General features: G+C 38.7%; 1 protein-coding gene across 1 annotated transcript in view; it reads right to left on the reverse strand.

Moving 5' to 3' along the window:
- Positions 1–14,173, reverse strand: part of ARHGAP6 (Rho GTPase activating protein 6) — an 81,090-nt gene that overhangs the window by 39,422 nt on the left and 27,495 nt on the right. The window contains exons 3-5 of the mRNA XM_012656807.1: positions 8,481–8,737; positions 6,248–6,443; positions 581–636 (exon numbers count right to left, since the gene is read on the reverse strand). Of these exons, the coding sequence (XP_012512261.1) occupies positions 581–636; positions 6,248–6,443; positions 8,481–8,737 (509 nt within the window). The remainder of the gene's footprint in view (positions 1–580; positions 637–6,247; positions 6,444–8,480; positions 8,738–14,173) is intronic.

Below are 14,173 nucleotides of genomic sequence, written 5' to 3' on the forward strand. Positions count from 1 at the left end.
ATGATTTGCCTTTTATGAAGCTATCACAAATACAGACACCTGCCTAATCTCAGGAACCTATTCCTGAAGGTCTAATCTCAAACTTCTGTAGCAGGAATGTTGCATAGTGCTGAACAGACCAAGGGGTACAGTCCCTACATGAAATATGAATTGAGGATCCATGGAAACTTAATAAGAATTATATATTTTTGAGAAAGCTATAAAACATAGCATCTTATGTGAAGAGAATGCTAATGGCATTTTTCATATCGCATTTTAGTAAAAATGGTTGCTTTACAACTATTTTCTATATTCTATCACTTAGTAATTAGGCATTCACTGAATCTCCTGCTTTTGCCATGTCAATGACATGTTTATAACTAGTTTTGTTTGGCTGTCCATAGCATGGGCACATACAGACGTTTGTTTTCAAGAGTTTGATCCTAACTCTATAAAACAACGTTTCTGAGCTTACTATAATTGGTTGGAGGATTAAAAAAATGATATTCCAAAGGGAATTTGCATGAACTCAAACTTTGCACAAGGTAATTCCATTGAAAGTCAAGTGAAACATAAAATATAATCTTTACTTTTTACTTACTTGTCTCACTCTCTTTTTTGAGCTTCCAACTCGGAATATCCCCACTGTCTGGAGGCCTGCAAATAAGCAAAAAAAACCAACAGTCCTGTTTTATGGCTTTTGACTCTGTAGAAAATCAAAATAGAGAGCAGAATGCCAGCACCGTGCTGTAGCATGCAGAGCGATAGTAACTTCACAGCATACAGCAATGTTTCTTTCATCCTACACCATTTATATTTTTCCAGATACTTAAAGGTCAGCCCTTTAAGCACCACAATCATTTTATGTGAAATGCTTTGGGTAAAAAATTTTCGATGTTATATTATATATTTCTACACCCTCTCCCTATGAGGAAAAATAATGTAACATTTTCTTCATTATTCAGAATAATTACCGAAACATGAATTTTATACGGATTTTAGGTATTTATCAATTTTAAAACTAGATATTTCTTGCTTGGTCATAATTAAAATGTACTTCTTAAAATCTAGAAAATGCAGAAAAGTGTAAAAATAATATAATTTAAAAAATGCCTGATGCAGAAATAATCACTTAGTATTTCAGTTTACTTCTATCTAGCCTTTTCTCCATGAATATATGTTTTTTTACATAGTTGAGAGAGAGAGAGAGAGAGAGAGAGAGAGAGAGAAAGAGAGAGGGAGAGAGAGGGAGAGAGAGGAAGAGAGAATGCTATTGCCTTCTCTCAATATTATGCCACAAGAATTTTTATGCCAGTAAAAATTCCTTGTAAATGTCACATAAAATGGACGCAAAGTATTCTATTGTGTGAATGGGCCACAATTTACTCCATATACCCCCTCTGAATGATGTACAGGTCCCCGCAAAATACACATGCTGGTTTTACTGTTATAAATGACCCTACTGTGAACAACTCTGCACACATGCCTTTGTTCGCATCTCTGACTGATTTTCTTAGGATCATGTCCTAGATGTGAGAATACATCATGTTAACAAGTACAAAATGTTAGTAGTGCCAAGGTTGAGAAACCCAGTTCTAAAATAGTAGGTCTCTTAAAAAACACAAGTAATATCACTACCACACGTTAGAAATTTCAACAATAGTTCTTTAATAGCATGAAATTTCCAGTTAACAGCCACATAAGGTTCACAAACTGTGATATGGTCCGTGTGCCTTTTAGTCTCCTAATCTATGTTTCTCCCTCTCTGTTTAATTTTTTCCTTATAATTGGTTTGATGAAGAAATAGCAATGATTTCCCACTACAGATCTCCCCACACCGTCTGGATGTAGACACTCCATGGTGTCATTTACACATGTTCTTCTCTCATCTTTATTTCCTGTGAAGAGTGAGTTAGAGCCAGAGATTTCTCTGATTCAGGTGTGATTTTGGGGGTGGGGGGCGCAAGAATACTTCATAAGAGGTATTGTGTACTTCCCTCAGGGGGCACAGAATGTCTGAATGGCTCTCATTTCTATGCCAGCCATTAATCACTGCCATTGATGATCATTGTCTACATTTATTCTTTCTTTGGTGGCTCATTGCCTCTTCATTTGGCATACTTGGTTATGAGAGTGACGCCATATTGGAGCTGCTAATGGCCATTTGAAGCCATATGAAGAGAGCTGGTCTGAGCAAACAGACAGAGAGGGCTCATGGCCTCACTTGAATCCTGGATTCAGCTAAGCCTGAATCTAGATCAGACTCCCAGTATATAAATAAGGATGTTGTTGTTGGGTTTTTGGGAGGATAGGCCATTTTGCTTAATCTAGTTTTATCTGAGTTCCTCTATCCTGCCACTGAAAGAGTTCTGACTAGTACAATATTCAATTAAATTGGAAAGAATTTAAATCTTTTAACATTTAACATTATATCTTTCCATCCAGAAACAAAGTAAACATCTCGATTTGTTTAAGTTATGTTTTATACCTAGTGGTAGAGCTTTGCAGTTTTCTTTACAGAAGTTTCTTACTTATCATTGCAGATATTCTGGGTATTTTTATATTAATATGAATAAGTTATTTTATTATGATGATACATAACTGATTATTGCTCTTATGTTGGAAATGGATACCTTTTGTATATTTAATGGTCTTGCCACATTATATATTAAGTATGGTTTTTTAAGTTGGTTTTCCAGGGTTTTTAGTTAGAAAAGATAACAACCATAAATACCTCATCTATTGGTTCTGTATCTTTTAAGTGTTATCCTGAACTTCCAGAATAATTCGGAAGAATCATGGAGAGAGGCTAGTTACTGCAGACTCACATAAGCACATAGCGGTGCTTTACTCTCTTAGGGGAATGCTACTTTGCATCTATTTTCAAAGGATTTCAGAACCCTCCTTGTTACTGTCATCAGTATGTCCGCCTCATAACTGAAGCCAACCCCCAACCTCATTTATTGTTTCTACCTCTCCGGGAGATTGTAAACAGGATAATCAAGCTATTTAGAATAAAATACAGAATTATATTTCTTAATCTGCAAAATGATCATAATTAGTACCCACATCAAAAGTTATGCAATGATTTGATTAATGCATATAAAATACTTAGAATAATATCTGGCACATACCATTATATAGAGAGAAATAGGCTCTGAATGAACTGAATGGGTCTTTTACATACAAAATAGAAAATTTCAATATAATAGTAGGTCTTAGTAACTTTAATTTTGGCTACATTTAGTTTTTATTCTCAGATGGTTTCTGAATGGTTGAAATTTCTTTAGAAGTGAGGTATCACATAAAGGCATTTTCTACACATGTGGAACTATTCATTTCGCTGAAATTCTCCAGGATGTTCAGAAATATTCATTGCTGTGGCATCATTTCTTCAATTATAAGTAATTTCCCCTCATTAACAATGATTGTGATTTAAAAAACTAATTAGTAACTAGATAGTGATTAATTGCTATAATTTCTATGTATCTCAATTGACTATAATGGTTTAAGATTTTTAAAAATTTAATTAAATTTCTTTTTGAGTGTAGAGCAAATGACAATCTTTAGATGGCCAGTGCTTTCTTCTGATACAGTCATATAGTCCCTTCCTCAAAGGGAAGATACAGTAGAGGCATTCAGTAAACGTGACAAGACAGTCACTGATAAAAACAGGTGTGCATCAAAAAAACGCATAGATCTGGCAATGATATATGACTTTTCTGTGTCCTGTACCAGAAATTGATATGATTACATTTTTCCCCTTTCCTCCAGAAACCCTCAAATCTCAGGCTTAAGGACTTCTGGAAACGGGGCAGGCACACAGAACAGTAGGTTTCACCTGAATATCAGCCTAAATCTCAGAAATATAATATAGTTTGATTCTCTTCTATATTCTTGTCTGTTTTTTGGAAATATGTGCTTCTGAAAAATTGAGAAAGCTAAAGAAATTCTAATCTAGTAGTACAGAAAGCATTTGAGTAAAACATAAGTAAGGAAAGGTTGTGTACATGAATATAGATGGGCCCAATCTAATTGTCTAAGACCAAATTTGGAGAGGGTGAAAACACCTTTGACAAATGTTTATAAGGCTAATGTGACTCAAGCCCTCTGCTACCCATTTCAAAAATAGGCAAATAAAGTCTTATGAAAAAATGTTTTTGAAGTTTGCTCTTTCTTCATTGACTTAAAGTGACCACGGTCAGTATCTGTTTGAATTTGAACATGTTTCTTAATTTTCTGGAGTCACTTGGTTGAAATACTATGGAAACCTGGAATGGAATCAGTGCCTTGGCAGGCCAAGAAGGTTATCTTCCTGTCTTTAGTCCCTAAACTATATGTTAATGATTCCAAAAAAGAAAATGAACTGCCCTGTTTTTGAATATATTTAAAGGAAATGCTATTTTACAAACTATAATTCATGACAATTTATTTTCAAGAAAATAAAAAGACATACCAATTTTTCTTTCACAAAAGCAGTTACTCAACCTGACACTAGATTTTCGTGTGACTAGGGTACAATTTTCTTGCTATAATTCTTTATAATGCTTCCAGTTCACTCTCTATAATATTCATAGGGGAAAATTATAATTCTAAAAGTATGTGTCTCTTTTTCTACCTCACAGTGAAATTTAGGCTGAATTTACATATTCACAGTATTGAATTCCTTAGTTGCTAAGCTATTTTTTTAAAAATAATTCTGTTCAAATAACATTTATTGAACATCTACATTGTGCTAATCATGATAAATAAGCACTGGGAATTCAAAATGACTAAGACATTTTCTTTGACTTCCAGTTTATTTTCCAAGACGGAGATAGGAAGATAATCATATGCGTGTGCACACACACACATACAGAGTCATGCATCACTTAAAACAGGGATACGTTCTGAGAAATATGTCATTGGGCGATTTCATCATTGTGGTATAGCCTCACCTATATGCTACAGCCTAGTATACACCTAAGCTATATGGGATAGCCCATCACGCCTAGGCTATGCACCTGTATAGCATATTCCTGTACTGAATACTGTAGGCAACCGTAACACAATGGGATTTGTGTTTCTAAACACAGAAAAGGTGCAGTAAAAATACAATATTCTAATTTTATATGACCACCATCATATATGTGGTCTGCTGTTGACTGAAATGTTGCCATGCATCACATGACTGTATCACATGACTGTATTTGGATATATGTGTGTGTGTGTGTACATATAAACACATATATATAGAGAGAGGAGGTATGATCAATGTACATAGGTAATACATAGGCATGTGAAAGATAAGGTGAAGAAAATAAAAGACCCTACACTTAAAATTTTATAAAAACAAATAAGATTTTAATACATTAATTTTATTGTCACCCATGTTATCCAGCGATTTCCATATCTAATAAGGATTAAGAAATTTAGATATATCCTTAATTTTTTTATAAAGTCCCATTTTGATTAGAAGAAAATAGATGAGAATGTTAGCAATAGTTATGTCTGCATGGTAGCATGGTAGCCTGTGAATTTTCTTTCCTGTTTACTTTTTTTGTACTACAGTGAGCATATTATTTTCATAGTAAAAAAGTAATTAAGAAACTTTTCTTATGTCTATAAAATGCATGCTAACACTATAGCAAACAAATTTAGATTATGGAAATGGAAGTTTAATGAGCCCAAAGTCTGAATTTAAGAAAATTTTTAAAATAATTGTGTATCACTTTTAAGTTAACATATTAACTGGAAAAGAGTGACTGTGGAGAAATTTGAAGTGGACATCTTCCACAAAAATGCAAATAGCAATATGTAAACCTCTCATCAAAAAAGATATATTTTCTATTCATTTAAGCAACGATTTCTAAATCTTTTTTTTTTTTTTTAAGAAACCTGGAGTCTTATTTTTTAAAGGAAAACTTGTGAGTAACCTCAATGTATAAAAGATAAAAATGGCTCTGCTCTGTTTGAAAGGGGTCCTGGGGACAGACGTAGCCCAATAGACCCCATCTTTCCCTAAATTGCTTGGCCTCCAGGGCCACTTCTGAGGACTCTTGGGGGCTGAGCAGTCTGAATACCATCAAGTTGATTTTTCCCCCACAATGTTGTTTAACCTGGTAATCTCTTAAGCAAATTCTCACATCTGTACACTTCCTTCACAAAGGAAGTTTTGGTCCAGAGCCTGATAAAATGAACACAGAATTGAAATTGGGTGCTTAAATGAATGATGCTTGAATAAATGAAAGTCTTTAGTACTTGATCAGTGACAGACAAGTCTACTTACCATGTTTTTCTAGATGCTGACAGCAGCTGTCCACTAGTCTGGGGACTTGTCTGTAAATGGGATTCAGACTGAGTTTCTTATCTCGGGCTTTTTCTTTTTTATTTTGAGCCTCAGCAGGCAAAGAAAGTTGTAAAGCTTCTAGTAGTCGAGACTGATTGTCATCAAGATCGGTGATGGAATCCACTGACATGGCACCCTACACATGACACATAGCCGTGAACAAAGAGTACAGACAGACAGGCTAAACAGCTCCCCCCACGTGCTGGCTAGTACAGACTCTTGCTCGTGACTATTTATCATACTTGAAATAATGCTGCCTTGATTTCATTAATTATGCTGCTGGAATTAAAAGAAACAAAATAAATGCCTTTTTGAAAGAGTTAGAAAACCTCCACAACATAGGGCAAGGTGATGGCAGTTACAATTTCAACAATAGATGAAATTTCCCAAATGGAAGACAAGAGATGGAAAACATATTAATTAAAGTATTTTGGCCCAATCACTTTATTTCTTGAAACAAACAAACAAATAAACAAAAAAATCACATAATGAGTGAGGTAGTCAGAGAAGTCTTGTGAATAAAAAACTCAACTATGACTCTAGGAAATAGATTTTAAAAATAGGAGGATTTCATAAAATGGTCTTAGTTTAGTTTCTCCCAGAAGCTGCACATAGTGCGTTATTAGGGAGATGGTCCTAGGAAACACCTGTAGGGGAGTGGGAAAATGAGACAAGGACGGGAGGACAGCTGATGAAGGGAGAGTTATCAAATGTATTACCATTGCGGGCAACTGGAGCTCAAGTTCCCAAGGGAGCTCTAGGAGACCGTGTAGATCATGCACCTCAGAGGTATCCCTACTAAGGAGTGAGGGAGTGGGGGTATTTATACACCAAGTTTCAAGAATCATTGGTTAAGAGCAGACTCTGATAGGGGCAGGGAGATAAGGTTATCTCCTGAGTACTTACAGCCTGCCATCTATCTGCATGGGCCAGGTGCCTCTGGCCATCAGAGAAAGCCCTCAGCAAAGAGGTGAGGTGCTGGCAGGCGGAAGATGAGCTGGCATGCTAGAAATGGCAAAGGCTCAGGGAAAGGGAGCGGTGCACCACATGTGTTTGCTATAGCTACCCATCCTTGATGAAGGTAGAGGAAGAAGTTGGCTACTAGTGCCCTAGCAGGGCCTGGACAGAGGCGAGAGCATTTGGGGGCCCCATTGCCTAAGCTCTAGATTTCCAGGAAGCTCAAATTAAGAGTTTTGGTGTTATTGTCATAAGAGTTCATACACACAGTCTGAGAAACAATGACAGAATTCAAAAAACAATTTCATCATGCAAATTCAAGTATTCTATAATTTCATCATTTCTTCATTTTTAAATATAATCAATACTGCAAAAAATAGAAGTGGCTGAGGTCCCCCTCTACTTTGGAGAAGTCCTGAATGTTGGGGGCTGATAGAGAAATGTGAGTTTTAAGTGGGAAGTGTCTGTGGTTTTAGATAAGGCAGTCTTCAATGGCTGGAGGTGGCAAAGATTTAGGGCCTCCAGGTGAGAGAAAAAGGAGAGAAGGTCTCCCAGTGACCTAGGAAGTTTAAGAGATGTTTATTAGCTGAACCAGCCAATCACCATTCAGTTTGCCTGAAAACTCAGCTTTCCAGGTTTGAAATTTGAAAAACCAAATAATAGCCTAGTGCCTAGAACTTAGTACACATGTAACAATTGGTACCATATTGTTACAGTATTGATTTGGAAGAGGATATGTATAGGATTCTGTGGTTCTAAGAAAAATAAATGCTCCATTGATAAGGAAAAATCTCATTGCCTATGAAGACCTGCAGCCAATGCATTTTGGCCAGGTATATTCTCAGACTGGTGGTAAAGAAATTAGCAAGAACACCGGGTCCACCCTGGAGCCTCACAAGCTAGCAGGAGAGTCTGGCCACACAACAGATTATAAGAGATCAGGATCAATGGCGATATTGTAGAATGTTTAGGGTATCATGAGGCACAGAGGTAACAAAGGAGGGCTACCCAACAGCATTGAGAGGAGTCAGGGAAGGGTCTGAGGGAATGCCAGGTGCCACATGCCCAGTGTAAATTTTCCCTACATGGGGTCATTGACAGATATTTGAACACAAACTACATATCCAGTTTTCATCTGAACAAAAACTCAAAGAACAACCTTATACATCTTCAGTTTTCCTAGCATTGGTGTCAGAGAAAATACTGGCCAACTCACCCTCCTCCTGGCTCTAGGAGCTGGTTCTGGGGTGTTCGGGGATGTTGACTCATTTGGTGTTTCTGAGGTTGAGCTGAGAGATGAGTTACTGCTTGAGAGTTCTTTGTTTTGTCTTTTGTTTCCAAATGGGAGGAGAGAAGCCACAAAATCGGATGCATCCTTTTGCTCATCCCTCTGCAAGTCCTGTTTGAGTTTATAGGCCCTGTCATTCGCAATGACTTGGGATAAGGGCATTCCAAATGCCTGTGGGATAAATTCTGGAATCAAAAACACACATTAGCTTTCAGAGACTGCCCGGACCAGTGAAGACTCTCAGTCATCTTTCACACATAAGACTTTCTGAAGAATTGACCCATCATCAAAATACAGAGGTGACTTTTATGTTTATCAGAATGGCCAAAGTTTCAATTTCGATAAAGAAAGCTAGTATGTATAAACACATCTTCGATATCTAGGTCTCAAGTTTTTCTCCACTTGCCTCAAGTCTGTTTTAAAGGAAATAACTTTACAGAGAAATGTGACATTTTTGACAGAGTGTAAATAATATTTTATCTTCATGAATACACAATTTTACAACCTCTTAGTCTTTGATTTATATATTTTAGAAGCCTTCGAAGCCCAGAAAGCATGAAGAGACTGCATTCATACATTCATTCAACAGGCATTTATTGAATACCTGCTACATGCCATGACAAGCTATGCAATGGTGGGGGGGGGATAAAACTTATAAAAGGTCCAGTCTTCACTCTTGAGTGGTTCAGAGTGTGGGGTTGAGGGAGGGAGTGGAGAGTCAGACATGCAAATAATTATAACAGAGTGACTATCATGTATTGTAATAGAGAGATGTATGAAGTCAAGACTGAAATTCAGTTCAGTAAATACACTTTGAAGTTCCCAATAAGAGTCAGCATATGAAGTGATAACCTGAGAGGCAGAGGGGCAGCTTGGGAACTGATTGGGAAGAGGTTTTCTCTGTTTTCATTGTGTTCCTTGCTCCACGTCCTATTTCCAGCCAGCTGGGTTGGGGCTGTCACCCTGATGATCTACACTCAAGCCATTTTGCTGGTAACATGCGGAGTGGACCCGACCAAAAAATATCTGGTGGGAGCCTCAGAATACAATTTGTTCAATTCTCTAGTGAGGACAATTTAGAGGAAGGGACATAATGTATAAATCTATGGCTTTATTTGGAAATGTACATATAGTTGTTTTCTGGTTCTCCGTAGTAAATCCGCTTATATACATTACCTTGGATCCTTAGGGCCAGGCATTTTATTGGTAATATTCTAGATTCATGCTGAATAGTACTAATAATTTAATCAAATTCATTATTCCTTTTAGACTCCAAATTAGGTCTCCTAGCAGCAGCAAATTGGAGTCTAGACTCTTCATTATTTTCATAAGCCTTATGGATGAAGCCAGAATGATCAAGGGAAAATAATTCTAAGATTGTTTCTTATTTGAAAGAAAAAAAGCTAACATTAAATCAGGTGGAAAGAGGCTTTAAAAGATTTTCCTCCTTGATCCGTGGCAACATTTTTAACATCGCTGGGCTAATGGCCAAGTCTACATTAAAAGCAGAAGTGCTACTTGAAAAACCTGTACCTCCGGTTCTATCAAAACATGCAATTTGTTTTGAAGTAAAAAATCAAAACTTCAGCATTTTGGGATTTTCAGATGATACTGGTCACTCTCTGTCAACAAACTTAGGTGACATATAGTAATAAAAAAATAAGGCATTTCTCCTTCAAGTGATTCAATGTGGACAGTGTAGTGAGATACAATACTCACTACTGATAAAAGGCCATAGAACTACTAGCAAAATTAGGGACCAAAAGGGATAGTACCAGACCACTTGTTGTGCACCCTGAGGATTTATTATATAAATCAGTGCCATCTTGTCTGTGGAAATAATCAAATTCAAAAAGGTTGAGGAAATCTGTCAGGACTGACAGCTACATGAAATAACAGAAATGATGGGAGATAATAAGAGTAAAAAGAACATTGATAAATGGAACAAGTGACACATGTCTGCACAGGTAGGCTCACTTGTAACAGTCATTTACTATAAGATGGGGACTATCGAGTCCTTTCCCAGCCATTTTTTCCATGTAAGGGAAACCGACCAGACTCATTTAGATAATTCTTACATCTCCGGAACAAAAAGAAGAAAAATTGATTTCTTTGGAACTTGTCATTTTTAATATCTAAAAGTCTGCCACTCTACTTGTAAATTGGAATAATTGAATACAAATTAAACAAGTAAAATACATGAAGTCATTCTCCCCCAATTTTTGTATCTTTTTTATTCCCATTCAAGAGAGGTAGCCACCCATAACAGATCTTTATTTCTCTCTAATAGGTTTCCTTTTCTGGTTGAGTTTATTCTTTCAATGGTAGAGCTCTGATGTAGTCTCTTTAGCTTCATGTTGCTTTCCCTGAGGACTCTTAAAAGCTTTGGAAAGGAGACCTCTCTTTGCTCTAAACTGTGTTGCAGTGCCTATTTCGTGTATGCTAAATTCTAGGAAGGATTCCTGATTATTATTTCTTCTCAAAAATATGGCTATTGTGAAATTGAGGACTCATCCCAAGTCTTTAGAGCAAAGCCCACCTTTATGTGTAAATGAAGTGTTAGGGACACATGCCCATCTGGGAGTTCAAAGTTCTTCTGTTAGGGGAAAAAGGAGCCTCAAAACTCTTGGTGTTGACAGAAGCTAACAAAGTTGATAATGGGTTTTTCAAACAACAAGGAAATTACCCTAGACTCACAGTGCTGGGGCCAGGGACGATGGGTGTCATGTTCTCATCTATGGCATGTGTTCACTAAGGAGACACTTCCCCGCCGTCCTCATTAGCAGTGACTGTCTATTCTCCCTCTCCATGGATCTTCAGGTCAGGAAGTGTCGCTCATCCTTTTTGCTCCCTACGGCTACTTGCAGACCTCCACGCTCCTACTTTGTGGCAGAAATCTGCTACTGCAAGGCTCCTCTTGTCCTCTGCTCATTGTACTCTTCTCTTGTCATTGACTTTGGCTCACAGACAGACCCCCAGTCTACCATCATCCTAGGTGACATGGATGTCCACCTAAATGACCCATCAGACTCTATCCTCACATCTCCTTGACTTCCTCCTCCTCCCCTTATCTTTTCCTCCATACCATCTTTGTCACCCAATCTCTTGGTCCCATCCTGGGCCTTTCCTCATCAGAAGTCATCCCATCTCTGGAATCAGGCTTCTGCACTGACCACAACTCCCATCCTTCTGGCATGCTCTGTCAGCTGATCCTATTACCAAGGTCCCTCCACTGCACCAACTCTGCCACGTTTTTCCCCTCTGTTAGCTTCTGCCCATCAATCTTTGCTTCCCTCCAAATTAGAGTTCTCCAACACTCCAATCCAGATGCTCCCACTGTCTGCCCCTCAGTGGCTGCATCTGGGTGACTGCCAGAGTGTATCTTTGCCTGGGAGGGACTGACACCACTACGTGTCATGCTCACCAACCTCGGCCAGGCCCTTAACACTCACCAGCAGCCCCATTTTGTTTCTCTGGTTGATTCAGCCCTGCTACTCTTTTCAAAAACCAATTCCACCCACTCCATTCACCTGTAACCTCAGATCTTCTCAGCACCTCCTCCCCACCAGCAAATGATTCAGCCTCTGCTTCAGAAGAAGAGCGACCAGCAAGTGTAAAGGCTTCCACTCTTCACACCTGCTGTACCTGTGCCCCCATCTTTGTGTGCCGTAGAGGTGTGACTGCAGCTGCCAGCCTCGCTGCCTCATCGCAGTTCCCAGGCTCCCCCACCTGCCCTTCAACTACTGATAACTTTAAACCATGAATAACAGTGTACTGCAACCAAGACCACAAAATAATTATCCTAATGCTCTTAGAGAATAAATCAGGGCTCAGCAATTGTTTTCTGCAAAGGGCCACATAGTAAATATTTTAGCTTCTGTGGGCACAGCTGGGGCTTAGAATGCCTGGGACGTGAAATTATGAAGTGCTCCTGCTCAGGCATGCAGAGTGAGCATGTCCTTCAAGTCTGTGCCCTGGTGCTCAGTGTGCCTCTCTCCAGGTCACACAGGCTCTGTAGTAGCTACTCAACTCTGCGGGCCTAGTGGGTAAGCAGCCACAGACAAGTAAATGAATGGGCATGGTTGTGTTCTAATAAAACTTTATTTACAAATACAGCTGGTGGGCCAACCCCTGCTATAAACGACATTTTCTTGTGCCTGTACCTTCACCCTCTTCTTTTTCTGCTAGATATTTTATACTAAATATATTCAAGCAGCTCCTTCTTTAAGAAGTAAATAACCCTTGACCCACCCTACTTTCTCCTCAGTGGTTTACCACCTCTCTTCTTTGCACAGTTAAAATTCTCTGAAGTGTTACCTTTCCTTTCTGGCCTATACCTTTCTCACCTGCCACTCTGTCCTCATCTCATCCAGTCTAGCCGACACCTCCACTGGAGAAAAGTTTTCTCCAAGTTATTGCTGACTTCAGAGTCATTACATCCAGTGTTTTTGACAGCTCTGTTTCGTTTGCCCTCTTGGCAGCCTTCGACCCTGATGGCTGCTCTCTAAAACACTCTCTGTCTTTTGCATCCTGGATATGCTAGCTGGGTTTCCCTCTACTTCTCTGGCTACATTGTTGCTCCTTTTGCTGGCTTATCATCCTTTACCTGGGTTTTCAATGTGGAAGGTCCTCAGAGCTCAATCCTAATCCCTCTCCTCACTCTGGCCGCTCTCCATAAGCAGTATCATCCATGCTCATAACTCTAATTTCCATCCCTAGGAATTTGATATGTTGTTACTACCTTCAGCTCAGACCCCTCCTCTGAGCACCAACCACTGCTTCCACCTTTGCACCTGGATATCCCAAAGGCATCTCTTACTCCCCATCTTCCCCTACCAGGTCCTATTCAGATTTCCGACGGTCTGTCTGTTCTTCATGTGGGAGAACCAGAATTCTGAGACTCATCCTTGATACTTCACTCTTTCTCACATCTCATTTCCACTCTATCATTTAATCCTTGTCATTCATATTCTCCTCATGTTAACTCTCATTTCCATCCACTTCTCTCCACTTCCACCATTACTTCCACCCTAGTTCAAGGTACCATTATCTTTCCCCTGTACTTCCAAATAGCCTTCTAACTGGCCTTCCTCCCTCTATTCTGTTGTCACCCCCATCTTACACTGCAGCATGGCAATCTGTTTAAAGACACCATTAAATCACTCCCTCTTTAGTATGCATTGATGGTGTGTCAGTGCTCTTCTTAGCATGTGGACCACAAACCATGCTGTGGCCCACACAGTCCTGCGGAAGCTGTTCCCTTCCTACCTTTTCCTGAAACCATACTCCCCCTGGTTCTCTCTTCTCTAGTACTAGCACTCAGTGATAGCATTCAATATATGTTCTTTGTGAATTTCTACGTAGTGATAACTGATAACTCGATTTTTCTGCTGCTATTTAATATGGGGCAAAAGTAAAAGTTGTATCAGCTATTCCTATATCATGTTACTTCACAGCTCACAATGAGTGACATACTTAGACAGTGAGGAGCAATAAAACATGGCACAATATGATTTCAACATAAACAAAGGTGTAAGAACTGAACTATCCCCAGTTTTATATTGCTAAATATATGACATGATCTGAAAATGTCCTGGGGGGAGAGATCTATCTCCCAGAGT

The sequence above is a fragment of the Propithecus coquereli genome, unplaced genomic scaffold, assembly GCF_000956105.1.
Source record: "Propithecus coquereli isolate 6110/MARCELLA unplaced genomic scaffold, Pcoq_1.0 Scaffold52, whole genome shotgun sequence".
Lineage (NCBI taxonomy): Eukaryota > Metazoa > Chordata > Mammalia > Primates > Indriidae > Propithecus > Propithecus coquereli.